General features: G+C 47.2%; 1 protein-coding gene across 1 annotated transcript; it reads right to left on the minus strand.

Annotated features, from left to right (window-relative positions):
* Positions 1-4,693: 4,693 nt before the first annotated feature.
* LOC136463127 (uncharacterized) lies at positions 4,694-5,308 on the minus strand. Its single transcript, XM_066462159.1, has one exon. The coding sequence runs from the start codon at positions 5,306-5,308 to the stop codon at positions 4,694-4,696; it is 615 nt and encodes a 204-aa protein (XP_066318256.1).
* Between the last annotated feature and the right edge of the window lie 11,005 nt (positions 5,309-16,313).

Consider the following 16,313-nt stretch of genomic DNA (forward strand, 5'->3'; position numbering starts at 1 on the left):
AGTGGCACAACAGTGGAGCTGCCTCCCTCCATCGATGCCTTAGGTGTGGCGGTAGATCCGCCCACCCCTGATGGCTCTTGAGGTGCGGTGGCAGGGCCACCCCCTACGCTGGCACCTCGGGTGCGGCGGCAGACCTGCCCACTCCTGCTATCTCTTGGGCTGCTAGGCCAATGCTTCCGCCCGTCTCCATTGGCCCCATGGACACACTTTCCCCCACGTGGAACAGGAAAGGCCCCTGCGTGGACGAGTGGATACCTGTCAGCATATCCTCGCTCGCCAGGTCATCCCACTCAATGTCGGCAACTACCTCATCATACCCCTCATCGTCGATGTCATCATCACTGTCTGTCTCCTCTCCTCGCTCCCGTGCCCACAACTTCTATTGCTTCTTCTTCCTCTCGACCTCCTTCATCTTCTTCTCACACTCAGCCATGGTGTGATTTGCTGCCGCCAGGAGCGGGTCCTTTGGTAGTGGGGCTGGGTGATCCATAAAGACGAGTCTCTTTGGCTAGTCCCGCTATCTCAATATCAGCATCAAGGGGTCAGGAGTTCAGTTAAAAAGGAGGCATGGCAAAAGAGAACTTACGAAGTCAATATACCCTGGTTCTGGCCGCATTGGGGGATGCCCTGGCACCGGATACACAAAATCAAGAGTGACACCAGCGTCGTCCTTCGAAGACTCCATCACCTCCTTGATGCGTTGCACCACTTTAGAGGGGGAGAGCACTCCCTCGGCGAGCGTCGTTTCATCAAGCGACACCCCAGGCGCCAACATGTGCAGGGGAAGCGTGCGCCTCATCAGCGGTGCCACTCTCCACATGTGGGAGGCACCGATGATCCCCGACCCCTTCATGCCCCTCTCCTTCAGGATGCGGATGGCGGTGAGGTGGTCCTAGATCTTCTTCTTGTCTTTATTCGGGACCCCCACTTCTTCCACGATTTTAGGACCTCTTCGATGAGGCGCTCGAAGAATGCTAGCAAGGGGGCGGCTGCATCGTCCTTGACATAGAACCAAAGCGAATGCCACCCCTTGTTGGAGGTCGATAGATGCATCGACGGGTATTCATTTACCCAGTTGTTGTGGAGCTGAATGCCAGCTCATCCCATCAGCATGCTCAGCTCCTGCCTCTTCTCCCGCTTCTTGAGGAGGGTGACGGCGAAGAAGTGCTGCCATAGGTCGAAGTGGGGACTAATCCCCAGGAACCCCTCACACAGGGCGACGAACGCTGCAATATGTTGGATCTCTTGGGAGTAAGGTGCTGTAACTCCACATTATAGTAATTCAGCAGCCCCCGAAGGAACTTGTGGGTGGGGGTGGCAAATCTCCGCTCGTGGAAGTGAACAAAGGACACAATGTAGCCTTCGGGAGGCGACAACGCATCCTCATTGCCAGGCAGCCGCCAGTCCTCGATGGTGGTCCACGCGCAAAGAAGGCCATGGCAAACGAGGCCCTCCAGGCGCTGGAGGGTGACATCGGATCTTCACCATAGCTCCATTGAATGATTGGAGAGGATGGATACGAACTTGACGGCAGCTGAGATGCGGATGTAGGAGGCTTAGGGGATTGGCAGTGGAGGTTGTAGATGCAAAGGCAAGGAGGCAATGTATGAAACCCTAGGGGCGAACCCTTTGGTTTTATAGGGGCGCCGGATGCAAGGAAGGCAACCATTCGCCTGGATCTCCGTGCCTGCCACAATTCGCCACTATGTCACCATGTGGGACATGCACCCCCAATCCCTATCCTTTCCCACCAAAGTTGTGCAGGACATTTCACCTTCCTAGGCAGACCAGGACTCTCTACCAGCAAAAGGATATGAGTCAAAAAGTGTTCCTCTGGCCCGCCAAGGCCCAGGAGTTTGAGGGCTAGCCCATCAACGGTTTCAACGACTGTCCTAAGGCAGCCTTACAACGAAGGATGGGCCTGTGAGCGGCCAAAACCTAGGCACACGAGTGCCACAAGCATATCAACCCATGATTGAGTCTCAGCTAGGCTGACTCTTGCCAGATCCCCATGAACGGGATACTAGGACACCAATCGAACTATCTAGTTATCAAAACACCAAATCTCATAGCCATACCCACGAAGGATCTAAATTACCCCCAGGCGATTCTATCCGAATCATCCGAGGGCTCAGGGGCTACACCCAATGGGTGCGCTCGCGCGTACTCTCTAGTGAATCAAAATACCCCCGGGCAATTCTATCTGAATCACCCGGGGGATCAGGGGCTACACCTATCGGGTGTGCTCGCGTGCACCCTCTAGCGAATCAAAATACCCCTCGGGCGATTCTATCCAAATCACCCGGTGGCTCGAGGGCTACACCCATCAGGTGCGCTCGCGTGCACCCTCTGGTGAATCAAAATACCCCTGGGCGATTCTATTCAAATCACCCAGGGGCTCAAGGGCTACTGTCGGGGATTGAATATCGGGGTACCCAAAGAGGAGGAGGTAATAACCATCAAACATTGATGCTTTCGAATAGACAAGAACGCAGCTACACTTCTTGCCCAACGATCGAAGGTTGGCTCCGCCTCGCCCAACCCCTGAGGGCTGGTTCTACCTTGCCCGACACCTGGGGGCAGACTCTTGCCTCGCCCAACCCCTGAGGGCTGGACTCTGCCTCGCTCAATGTCCGAGGTCAGGCTTTGCCTCGCCTGACGTCCGGGGGAAGGCTCTGCCTCGCCTGACATCTGAGGGCAGGCTCTGTCTCGCCTGATGTCTGGGGCAGGCTCTGCCTAGCCCAATGTCTAGGAGCCTGTATCTGAAGACGACGACGGCTACATTGAGTTTGATCTCAATGACCCTAAAGATGACGACGGCGACGCTGGCTTTGCTCTACACGAGCCTGAAGATGACGATGGCCACACTGGCTTTGCTCTGCACGAGCCTAAAGATGATGACAACGACGTTGCGTTTGATCTCAACGACCCTCCATTGGAGCATGGCAATGGTATTACTTCTTCTCTTGTGCATGTACTGTGCTATCTCTTCCTCTCAATCGTTTCTCATATCATTGCTTCTTATTTTGATAGGATTTGATTTGAACCTGCCGCTAGATGAATTTGGTGTAGTGGCTGGTAATTTCTTCTTCGTTTGTCCTTCTAATTTTTTTATTATTTTTAATGTAAGCCATGGCTAACAAGTGATTCTTTTTTTCTTTTACTAGAACATGCTGCTCCCATTGAAGCAAACCATCGAAGAAAAGAAATGACAGAAGACGTTAGAAAACAAGTTTATCAAGCATTGTTGGCTAGAAGCAAGAATGGGAAACTAGCCAAGAAGGATACAAGAATTGTTCCTGACCAATTTGGACTGCACATTCGGTCAGTTCAACACCTATGGAAGCGAGGTATTCACCAACTTGCTCAAAACATTCTGGTTGTGGTTGCAAGTAAAAAGAAGGGTAGATGTGGCCGCAAGGTAGTCCCTCTTGATTTGGAACTACTACGCAACATTCCTCTCAAGCGAAGAATGACCATAGAAGATGTGTCTAGTAAACTTGGTATGAGCAAAGCTAGGATACAAAGGTATTTGAAAAAAGGTTTGCTTAGGCGTCACTCTAGTAGCATTAAACCATACCTCACAGATGCTAATAAGAAGACTAGGTTGAAGTGGTGTGTTGACATGATTGAGTAGGGTTTGGTTGATGATCCTAGATTTAAGGATTTTTTTTGACTTTGTGTACATTGATGAAAAATGGTTCTACCTCTCTCAAAAATTTGAGAAATATTATTTGCTACCCGAGGAAGACGAACCACATCGAACTTGTAAAAACAAGAATTACATCCCTAGGCTCATGTTCTTGTGTGTTGTTGCTCGACCGAGGTTTAGGAATGGAGAGTGTGTTTTTGATGGAAAAATAGGTTATTTTCCACTTATCACTTATCACTTATGGAGAGTGTGTTAGAAGGAGTCAAAATCGTCTTCGTGGAGAACTAGTAATCAAGCCAATTACTTCAATCACAAGAGAGGTGATTAGAGATTTCATGGTAAACAAAGTGCTGCCTACCATTCGAGACAAATGGCCAAGAGAAGATGTCAACAAGCCAATTTTCATACAACAAGACAATGCACCTTCCCATTTGAAATTGGATGATCCTATTTTTTGTGAGGCCGCTAAGCAAGAAGGGTTTGACATTTGCCTCATTTGTCAACCACCCAATTCTCCGGATTTTAACATTCTAGACTTGGGGTTTTTCCGAGCTATTCAAGCTATTCAATACAAGAAGGATGCAAAAACAATAAACGATCTAGTTCTAGCAGTCCAACAGGTAATGATCAATTGTTTCATACAACAAGATAATGCACTTGTTTCATTGTTTCTTGAACAACTAATTGATTCATTTCTTCAACACATTTTTAGGCATTCCTAGAGTACTCTCCATGGAAAGCAAACAAGATTTTTGTAACACTTCAAACTGTTTTTAAGGAAGCCATGAAGATTAAAGGATGCAACAAGTTGAAGATTCCTCACATGCAAAAAGAAAAACTAGAGAGAGAAGATAGGCTGCCATTGCAAATCTCTTGTGAAGCTTCATTGCTAGCCAAAGCCATTGCTAGCCTTCCTGCAGCAAATTAGAAGAGATGCAAGCATGTTAGTCTTTGCAGCATGCTAGCCAAAGCAAGAGTACTATTAGTAGCAAATTAGTTTTTGCATGCATGTTAAGTCGACATAATGGGACATGTACCTTACTATTCTTTTGCATCTTGCTTCATCTTTGCATCTTCCAACTTCTTCATATTGTAGATCTCGTCCAACTTCTTGATAACATCATCAGGTAGCAATATTGTGTCACCATCCATTTGAAGTTTCTCCACATCAGTAACATAGAACTCACAATCAAACTTTTCCATGCCATGCAACCACCTTGCTGGCAGATCGTAGTCTTCATGTAAAAGGACACAACGTGCACACCTACGAGTGTGGCGGTGAGCTTGGAAGCAGGCTTCTCCAAAGATGCCACCAATGTGGAACGTGCCGCAGCGAGGACACAGGGACTCGACGGAGTCCGGCACGATGTCGACGGTGTCCAGCACCTCGATGGAGTCCAGCAACTCCACGGAGTCCACCGCCTCGTCGGTGTCTAGTGGCTCGACGTTGTCCAATGTCTGCTCGATAGAGTCCATCACCTCAACATTGTCTAGCGCCTGCTCGATGGTGTCTAGCATCTCGACGGAGTCCAAGGCCTCGATAGAGTCCAGCGCCTCCTCCATGGCATGAGCGAGCTTCTTGGCGCCGGCGGCGAGCATGTGCTGTGGAAGACGAACAGGCGGCGAGCGCGTGCTATGGGAGGCGAGCGTGCACATGATGAAGAGCCTTGACACGAGCAAGCATGAACAAAACAAAGAGCCATGATTAATTCATTGTCGAGCCATGCTAGCAGCGGGCGTGCGGGAACGAAGCATTAGGGGCTAACACGTCCATCTAGTGCCCCATGCAGCCTAGGCGACTTCCTTTGTGAAAATGAGCGGCTTGCCTAGAACGACCTCTAATACAAGTACGGAGGGAGTACGGGCCAATTAACCCTGGGAACAACACCACTATGTGTGTTACTGTGTTTGGACTATGGAATCCACACCCAACCAACAGGGGAGATACACCACCGCATGGGAAATTGCCCATGTGAAAATTTGGAAAGTGATAGGTGGAATGGTGTTTCTCCCCGCATGGAATTTTGATTTTTGTTTGTTGGGAACAGGTAGATATGCAACGGTATCATAGTTTTAAATCGAGAATATTGTGTTCTTGCCCCTACTTTGATGTTCAATTGTGATTTTACCCTTATTTTTGTCATCGTTGTGATTTTACCCCTGCTTTGTAACTACTAAGGCTCAGTTTATCCCTACTTTTAACTCTGTTAGTTGTTTCTAGAATAAAAAAATTAAAAAACAACAAAACCCCTCATAATAAAACCAAAGGACAATAATACCCCTTATCCAATCATACCTTCCCCAATTCCCCATTCTCTCTATTGTATCCTCTCTACCTCTCCCGTTCTTCTCTGAAACCCGAGCGGGTGCGGCTTGGCGACGAGGGCACGGAAGCTGCTGGACGGGTTGTAGCACCGTGTGAGGAGGGCACGAGCGCGGCCCCAAGCAGCCAGAGCAAGGCACGTCGTAGGCGGCATGGCAGGGCACATCGCGGGAGACCAGGCGCCCCGTGTGGCGTGGGCGGCCGGATAGTGCAAGAGCAGATAGGGCCTAGTGTGGTCGAGCGGCAGGCGCCCAGAGCGGGCAGGCCTCTAGGCGCTATGCCACGCGAGGATAGGAGCAGCGACCCTGGCGAGATGGATTTATGCGATGTTGGTGAAGAGACTAGGTAAGATTTGGAGCTCATGTGATTTGGTCTGTAGGAAAATTAGTATCAATCTATAGGAAGAATGAGTTTCTGTTGATACCGTTTTTTGTACGTGACAAAATGATCGGAGTGGACTAATCGGCAAGGGGAAAGTTACTATGTACTTTGATAGCCGATGAAAACCAGCTTGTAAAGATGGTTGCTGATAGCTGGTGATGGTCGATGGAAAGGTTGGTTTAGACTCGGGCGTTGCCGATGAGGTTGGAGGTGTTATTGTCGATGCCGATGAAGGGAGGTTTGAAGACTACTGCCGATGCAACAGTGAGTATGACGATGAAGGAAGGCTTGAAGACTACTGCCGATGCAGCAGTGAGTATGCCGATGAAGGAAGACTTGAAGACTACTGCCGATGAAACAGGGGATATGCCGATGGGAAGGAAGATGGCGAGATTTTCATCGTAATGGAGGCGGACAGGGAAATAGATAGGAGTTGATTTCCTTTTCTATATTTGTTAGAGTATGGTTCATGTAAGAGTCACGTGTTTCCTTAGATATGGGCTTGGTGTCCTAGTTGTGTTCGGTTGTGTCTCTTTAGATCAGGGTATAAATATGGAGTGAGGGGCAATGTAAAAAAAATATATCAATCAATATCAAAAACCAATTTTTACTCCTATTTGCATCTACTTACTTTTCGGCGACTTCGTCAATTTGCATATTTTTCCTTTTTACGAGTTCTCATTGATTCGGCGAGCTGCATCGCTTCAGTGCGACCTTCGGCGATTCTCGAGTTCCGCGTGAGCACCTCTTGGCCGTGACTTTCGGGCGTATCGCTGTTGTCAGGACCAAAGTACTCGTATCTTCATCCTTGTCGATTAACAGGTCAAATCGACTAGCACGCTTTGGATATCGATTCGGGTATTAGCCCTTTGTGTTTGCAGATCCACTTTTGCATCAACACATCTTTTGGCACGCCTGGTGGGACCAATCAATCCGATCAATATGTTCAATTCCGAGATCGATGCGGGGAACATTATCGCGGTATCAGAAGAAGATCTTAAGGAAGAACAGAGGCAGGCTATGGAAAAGGCTGTAGAAGAATACAGGCAGCTTTGTCTGAAATCGTTTAGCCTGAACAAGAGTGGACAAGTCATCCAGAAGCAAGATTTGCCGTTGCCTCGGCAGGTTACCTTTGACTCCAATCCTGGTAAACTTCAAGAGATGGTTAATTCTGCAGTAAATCATGCTTTGATTAATCATTCCAATGTGCTGTCCAATACTGTTCATAATGCTGTGGTTCGAACTCTCAAAGAAGGACAAGCATCACCTCATTACGTTGGGCCTGCCTATCACCAACCAGAGCCGGCATCTGTCAATACTCCATCGGCTCCCTCGGCCGTTGTGGGTACAGAAGTTACTTCTTCTCCAGTATCGGCAGGCTTACCTAATATTCAATCTACACCGATATGATCAGGAGGACGAATTCAACTTAGTACAGATCTATCGGCATCAGCTATGTCAGGCCCTGTGTCTCAGAATAGCCAGGTTCCTACTAATTGGTGGGGATATGGTATGCCTCCGGAGTCATCTGCTTTCAATCCTGGATTACCTCAAGTGTTTGATGCAGTAGGAAAAGCTCCTATACCATCGGCTGTTTCACCAATGGTTCAAGTGCCTCAATATGCCACTGCAACTACTGTGCAATCAACTCCAGGAGGTTTCCAGATGCCTTTGGTTCAAGCACCCAATTCAAGTCCATCGGCAAGCCTACTGCCGATGCAGCAGAAAGCCCCTGTTATGAGTCAAACTGGGGTTCAGTTCATGCCTCAAGCTGGTTATAATTATCCAACAATTTCAGCAAATTACCAGCCATCGGCAAGTTTTATACCGATGAGTTCTAGTAATGGTTGGTCAGGACAGTTACCTGTTCAACATACAGTTCAGCAAAATCAACAGATTGCAGGGATTCAACAAGGTCATATGCAAGCTGGTTTTCAGAATCAAGCATCGGCAGCTCAGCCGATGAATCCTTTCCAACAGGTTAATAGACCACAAGAAACGGCAAATATGCCGATTGTTGGAGATCGTGGGCCACAAAGATATGTGGAGGTATATCAGCAGGTACCCCCTGTAGAAATTCAGCCAGTTCGTCATCAGGAGGCTGATGCTTTTTGGGCCGATAGGATAGCAGAAATTATGAAGGATCAGTTTGGGATAAAACCCAAGGTCAATACTTATTCTTATCGGACTCCATATCCTCCTGCATATGATCTAATTCCTCTCCCAAATCGGTACAAGGTACCAGATTTCACTAAATTCTCCGGGCAAGATGACACATCAACAATGGAACACGTCAATCGCTTCATTATTCAATGTGGAGAGGCGGCTGGCAGAGATGAATTGAGAGTTCGATTATTTTCATCATCTTTGTCTGGATCAGCATTTACGTGGTTCATTTCATTACCGCCAAATTCTATTATTACCTGGGCTGATCTAGAAAAACAATTTCATAAGTATTTCTTTGCTGGAATCCGTGAAAAGAAGCTTACCGATTTAGTAAAATTGAGACAGCGTAATGATGAATCGGTGGAAAGCTTTGTGCAAAGGCTACGAGATGTAAAAAATAAGTGCTACAGCCTGGTGCTGGATGATTGGTAGCTTGCCGATCTGGCTTTCCAAGGGTTATTGCCACATCTTAAAGACAGATATGCTTCTCAGGAGTTTGAAAGTCTCAGTCATCTTGTGCAAAGGATCTCTGATCAAGATACTAGGGTTTTTGAACCTAAAAAGAATTGGAATAAAAAAGTATCATTTGTTGAAGAAGTAGGAGATTCTGATTCTGATGAAGAACCAATTATCGGCTTAGCTGAGTGGGTTAAGAATAAAAAGCCGATATCTTGTCCCTTTGGTCAAAAAGAGCCAGAAAAGTTTACCTTTGATATCACCAAGGCCGACAAAATATTTGATCTTCTGCTTCAAGAGGGCCAAATTAAGTTATCACCTAATCATGTGATTCCATCGGCAGAAGAGTTGAAGAAGATCTTGTACTGCAAATGGCATAATGCAACTTCACACAGTACAAATGAGTGTAAGGTGTTCAGGCAACAGTTACAATCGGCTATTGAATCTGGGAGAATTAAGTTTGGTACTTCCAATGCCCAGAGGCCAATGAAAATTGATCAACACCCTTTTCCGGCAAATACGTTGGAAGCCAAAGGAAAGACCAAGGTATTGACGTCAGAGGCTGCTGAGAAAAACGCATCAGTAGATCCCCAACATCGGATAACTACTGATGATGCAAAAAGTAAGGGTTTGCTGGGAGAAAGCAGTGGTTCCAAAAATCCTCCTCGACCTGGCATTGTGATTACTCATCGGAGGCAGCAGGAGAATTGGCGTCAGCAAAATGACCGATACCGACAACAGCAAGAAGAAAGACGTCGGGAAGAATGGCATCAGCATAAAGATCATTGGAGGTGCCCGTTTTTCATCCATTGCTGGGAAGAAGGTATTAAATTGCCAACTGTTGAAAATTGCCCTGAATGCAATGGTTATTATGGGGTCAATCGGTCAGAAAGGAGGTTTCAACCCGGCAATCGGGGTTTATTTATCAATGAGCCGATCAGAGGCAGAGCGTCAGTGCATGATCGGCTGGGGGCAGACTTAGTGTACATGAAAGGCTTGGTAAACGCACTGGATATTTTCCAAGGAATCAAGAGGAGCTTGAGGAAATGGCAAATGCAAGAGTTCCCGATGAAGAAATATTCTACAGGGACCCTAATATACGCCGTGTAGAATCAACTAGGACCTGTTATCAGCCGGTGTGGAAAACCAAGTTTCCTCGATGGTGCCCGGAGGGTCTGACAAAGACACAGAGAAGGAGGATGCAACGTGAGCGTCAGGAGGATTTATACCAAGAGGAAAATTCCTCCAATGAAAGGCCCGGTCATCAGCAGTGGCAGGTAAAATACAAAAATAAGGGTCCATCGGTAGATGTTAATATGGTATTCATGTTGCCGATGGAGTTTTTAGCACTATCTGATAATGAGGAAGAAGTTGCTCTCTCTGATCAAGTAGCTCAGTTAACACTAGATCCAATGATGGCTGTTTTTGAGAAACCTACCGATGACGAGAGACAGCATCTTAAGGCTTTATTTGTGAAGGGCAGAGTTGATGGGCAGCCTGTGTCTAAGGTACTTATTGATGGAGGGGCTGCGATTAATATTATGCCTTATGTGATGTATCGGAAACTTGGTAAGGGAGATCAAGACTTGACCAAAACCGATATGATGCTGAAAGATTTTGAAGGCAATGTGTCGCCGGCTAAAGGGGCAGTGTGCGTTGAATTGACCATCGGCAGCAAAACCTTGCCGACGACGTTCTTTATTATTAACGGCAAGGGTGCATATAATCTGCTTCTAGGGAGGGATTGGATTCATGCTAATTGTTGTGTTCCTTCTACAATGCATCAATGCCTCGTACAGTGGATTGGGGATAAGATTGAGGTCGTCCCAGGTGATTCTTCTTATATCATTGCATCGGCAGAATCAGATACTTATGAGCGAACTAAATGCATATCAGGAGAAGCTTGGGAAAAAGAGTTCCTTAGAGTTGCTGATTATGAAATTCCACCGATCCAAGCAGTCGGTTCTGAAGAAGAGTTTTAATGGATAGGTTTGCCGATGATGGAAAATTAGGTCAAGGGTTCACATCGGCAGATGATTTAGTAGAAGTAGATATTGGTGATGGCGATAGGTCAAGATCTACTTTTATTAGTGCTAAGTTAGATTCCAAGTGTAAGCAGCGAATAACTGATTTGTTAAAAGAGTATAAAGATTGTTTTGCTTGGGATTATACTGAGATGCCTGGATTAGACCGATCAATAGTTGAACATCGGTTACCTATCAAATCTGGATTTCGGCCACATCAGCAGCCAGCGCGCCGATGCAACCCTAATATACTTCCTGACATTAAGGCCGAAATAACTAAATTAATTGAAGCAAAGTTTATTCGGCAATGTCGATACGCAGAGTGGATCTCTAATGTGGTTCCTGTTTATAAGAAAAATGGAAAACTTCGTGTCTGTATTGATTTCAGGAATCTCAACAAAGCCACACCGATGGATGGCTATCCAATGCCGATTGCTGATTTGTTGATTGATGCTGCGGCTGGACATCAAATTATCAGCTTCATGGATGGTAATGCAGGTTACAATCAAATATTCATGGCTGAAGAAGATATTCCCAAGACTGCTTTCAGATGTCCAGGTCATGTGGGGTTGTTTGAGTGGATAGTCATGACGTTTGGTTTGAAAAATGCCGGTGCTACTTATCAAAGAGCTATGAACTTTATTTTTCATGAATACATCGGCACATTAGTGGAGATCTACATTGATGATGTAGTGATTAAGTCTGGAGATATCACAAAACATTTAGCCGATCTACGAAAGATACTGGAGTGCACAAGGAAGCATGGATTGAAGATGAATCCTAATAAATGTGCATTTGGTGTATCGGCAGGACAATTCTTGGGTTTTATGGTGCATCAGCGGGGCATCGAAATCAGTAGGAAGTCTATTGATGCAATTAACAAGGTGATTGCTCCTGCCAATAAGACTGAATTGCAATCTTTGATCGGTAAGATTAATTTCATTAGAAGATTCATATCTAATCTGTCGGGTAAGATCAAGGCTTTCAGCCCACTACTTAAGTTGAAAGCTGATCAGGAATTTGTATGGGGAGCTGAACAGCAATTAGCCCTTGATGAAATTAAGAAATATTTAACAAATCCTCCAGTGCTAGTTCCACCTCAACATGGGAAGCCTTTCAGGTTATATTTGTCAACTGATGATACAGTTATCGGTTCAGCTCTTATTCAAGAATTTGAAGGGAAAGAACGTGTTATTTATTATTTGAGCAGAAGATTAGTGGATGTTGAGACGAGGTATTCGGCCATCGAAAAATTGTGTCTGTGTTTATACTTTTCTTGTGTCAAATTAAGGCATTATTTGTTATCTGCCGAATGTACGGTCATATGCAAAGACGATGTGGTCAAGTATATGCTGTCGATGCCGATATTAAGTGGTAGAATCGGCAAGTGGATTTTAGCATTATCAGAATTTGAACTACGTTACGAATCAACTAAGGCAGTTAAAGGGCAAGTGATGGCTGATTTTGTCACTCAGCATTGTAATACAGTGGACTCTCTGGAGGTTGCTCCCTGGACACTTTTCTTCGATGGGTCCACATGTGGTGAAGGAGCAGGTATCGGCATTGTGTTAATTTCACCTCAAGGAAGGAAGTATGAGTTTTCATTGCCGATTGTTGCTACAGCGACAAACAATCAAGCTCAATACCAAGCCTTGATAAAAGGGTTAGAATTACTGAAGGAGATACGCGCCGATGCTGTTGAAATCTTTGGTGATTCTATGCTAGTTATAAATCAATTGGCTGGAATTTATGAATGCCGAAGTGAAGCTTTAATTTCGTATTATGAAAGATGTTTGCAATTGTTGAAAGGATTTAGAGATTTTCGTCTTGAACATATCTCTCGATTGGATAATGAGGAAGCTAATCGACTAGCTCAGCATGCTTCAGGGTATCAGCCTATTCAGGAAGTGCTAACATCGGTAGTTGATACCGATGACTGGAGGAAGGAGATTGTCGATTATTTAAAGGATCCATATAGAAAGGTTGAGAGACGTATAAGGTTCCAAGCTACCAAGTATGTGCTCCTCGATGATGAATTATATTATCGAACTATAGATGGAGTTTTACTTAGATGTGTTAGTGGTGATGAATCGAAAAGCTTGATGGGTGAAATTCATGAAGGAGTGTGTGGGGCGCATCAATCGGCTTTCAAGATGAAGTGGATGATCAGAAGGAATGGGTACTATTGGCCGACTATTCTTGAAGATTGTTTTAAATATTTTAAAGGATGCCAGGGGTGTCGACGAAATATGGTCGGCAGTCTACCTAGGGGTATGCCCAAGGTAGTAGATTATCGGCAGACAGATGCGCAAGCCCCAAACAAGACGGTGACGCAAGACAAACACGAGGTTTTATCCAGGTTCGGCCGCCAAGAAGGCGTAATACCTACGTCCTGCGTCTGATTTGTATTGCTGTATGTCAATGAGAGATATTTTTTAGAGGGGTCCCCTGCCCGCCTTATATAGTCCGGGGGGCAGGGTTACAGATCTGGAAACTAATCCTAGTCAGTTACAATTGCCATATCTGGCCGGATAAGGATTCCTATTCTAACCGACCAGGATCCTGCTTGGTCACCAAATCCGTCTTGATTCCTTGTGCGGGACTCCGATCAGGTTAACTGGGCTGCACGTCATCTTTCGGGTGGACTGAACCCATCGATCCGGGCCAGCCCAAGCTTAACCGTAAGGGTATAGGGGTTAATACCCCCACAGCTAGTCCCCGAGCATCATGTATTATGCTGCGACACGCCATTTGAACCTTCTCCGACAAGCGAGGCTTGAATTCTTGACGCCTCCGACCACCGTCATCATCGGAGAAGTAGGTTGTCCGAAGAATGTATGGTGCTCTTAAGAAAAAAGAAAAAGATTTCTATCCCAGGAAGTGTGCCCACTTGTATTTCTGAAAAGAAATGTAAGTGTGTCCTGAAGCGTAGCATCTTTGATCATCAGAAGCGTAGGGGTCGAAAAACAAACACATTCACCGCAAGGTGAAGTGTGCCCACTTAGTCCCCGAGCCTGGTAGTAGGTGACGTAGGCACGTGGTGCCAGGGTCTAAAAAGAATTCCCAGTTATGTTGAGAACCCAATCGTCGTACAGGCGATACGAGATGCACCGGCAGGTGCATCGTACCGATGTAGTCCCCGAGCTTGCTGGAAGGCGAAGTATGAGCCTTGTAGCGAGGTCTAAAGAAAAGTCTCTTAACTGTATGTGAGTACAGATCACATGTAGCCAAGGAGAACCATTATGCAAGCAGTGGTCGGGGCAGTCCCCAAGCACAGCCGTGGTCGGAGCGATCCCCGAGCACAAAAGTAGCCTGGGCAGTATCCAAACACAGTAGTGGTCTGTGCAGTCCCCGAGCACATTAGTGGTCTGGGCAGTCCCCGAGCACATTAGTGGTCTGGGCAGTCCCCGAGCACATTAGTGGTCCGGGCAGTATCCAAGCACAGTAGTGGTCAAGGCAAATCCACGATCACTTGCGCTGCTTGTACTATTTTTGTGTACTTCTCTCTATTCTCTGCCAAGGCCAGTCTGACCCGTCTGGTCAAAAAAGTAAAGAGATACAATACGTCATTCCGTCTTCTTCTTCTCTTTTTTTTTTTTTTGCAAACAGTCGGTTGACACCTGTATTGAGGTGTGTCAATGTGGGCCCCCTTACACCATCAACGAAGAGGCGCGTACACTGTTACCGAAGGAGCGCGTTTATTGGCGCAGATTTCGAGGTTATGTGAACAACCGTCTGCGGCGCGTGCACACGACTCCCAATATTCTCGGGCGGACGAAACGACGGTGCTCTTTGTTTTATATAATGCAGATCTGGTAAGTTACTCATACCATTCCCCATTGTCATCCGCCGCCGCAACCTTCTTCTTCCTCCTGCCGAACCCTATTCCCCAAAAATCATCACCAATCCCCTCGGTCCCCCGCATCCACCCACTTCGTAAGGACGAACTAATGGCGAAGAGAGATGCCCAGAAGAAAGGCGGGGTCATGGCGAAGGAATGGTGGAAGTCGCGGAGCAACGAGCAGACCATCGAGGACCTCGTCGCCATGGGAGTGCTCCACAACAAGGCACTTGCGGGATGGCGTGCACCGGAAGGAGAAAGCTTCCCCGATCCACAACCAGGTGAGATTGTGGTCTTTGAAGATTTCTTCAAAAGGGGTTTTGGGATTCCAGTGCACCCTTTCCTTCAGGGTCTCTGTTTGTACTACGAGATTGGGATTTGCAATCTGCATCCCAACTCGATTCTTCTTGTCTCCACCTTCATCCATCTCTGCGAGGCTTATGGCGGCTTCCAGCCCCATTTCGACCTCTTTCGCCACCTATTCTGTCTTCAAAAGAAAGGGAGCGGTGGCTCGAAGATCGCCGGAGGCGTTTACCTGAACCTGCGCGACGGCATGAAGGCTCAATACCTGCACTGCCCCTGGAACACCTCATTGGACGAGTGGTACAAGAAGTGGTTCTACATCCGTGAAGAGCCAAACACCATCACTCTGTGCGATGTGGGCTTGATTCCAGAGAAGCAAAGCAGCTGGTCGGAGAGGCCCGAGAACTTGGAGCAGATCGCCGAACTGCTCGGGATGATCCCGTGGGGAAGGCTTGATGGCCCGAGCGTTGTCGGCAACTTCATCAGCCGAAGAATTCAGCCTTGCCAGAAAAGGATTCACCCCGGCTTCGAGTACCAAGGAGGCGCTGATCCGACGAGGACCAGAAAGGAGCCGCTCGACAAGATGGAGATCAAGGCCAGGATTGGAGAGCTGTTCAACCTGGCCGATCCCAATTACGTTGCACTGAACGCCATTGAACACGCCTTCAAGCTGGCTCGCCCTCCCCCAAAGGTAAATGACGCCTCCTTTCAACTGTACAGTCATGTTGCATCGAGAAAATAACTGTCTTTTCCTTCATTGTGTGTCTCAGTGTAATGGCCGTGACCGGGCAGGAGTGTTTGTGTCGCCTCCCCCCGGTGTAGAATGGCCACAAGCTACTGGGCCAGCCGCCCAGACCAGCGCCAGGACCGACGACGTTCACTGGGCGGTACTTGAGACCATAGAGGACGCCTCGACCAGAGCCGCTGGCAAGCGTTCGGCTGCCAGCAAACGACGTCAAGCCATCTTCCCCCCGTCGGACGATGAAGCAGAGGATGCGGACATCTTTCGGCTCGTCCCCCGAAAAAGGAGAAGGCAGGTGGGACCGTCGGAGCAGGGTGGCTCCTCTGTGCCAGCAGTGGTCATAGCACCGACCACTGCAACACAGAGCACGAACGAAGAGAACGTGCCGCATCAAGCTCCGACGCTCGTACCGGAGGTTGAACAAG

This window comes from Miscanthus floridulus, chromosome 1 (genome assembly GCF_019320115.1).
Source record: "Miscanthus floridulus cultivar M001 chromosome 1, ASM1932011v1, whole genome shotgun sequence".
NCBI classification, from domain to species: Eukaryota; Viridiplantae; Streptophyta; class Magnoliopsida; order Poales; family Poaceae; genus Miscanthus; species Miscanthus floridulus.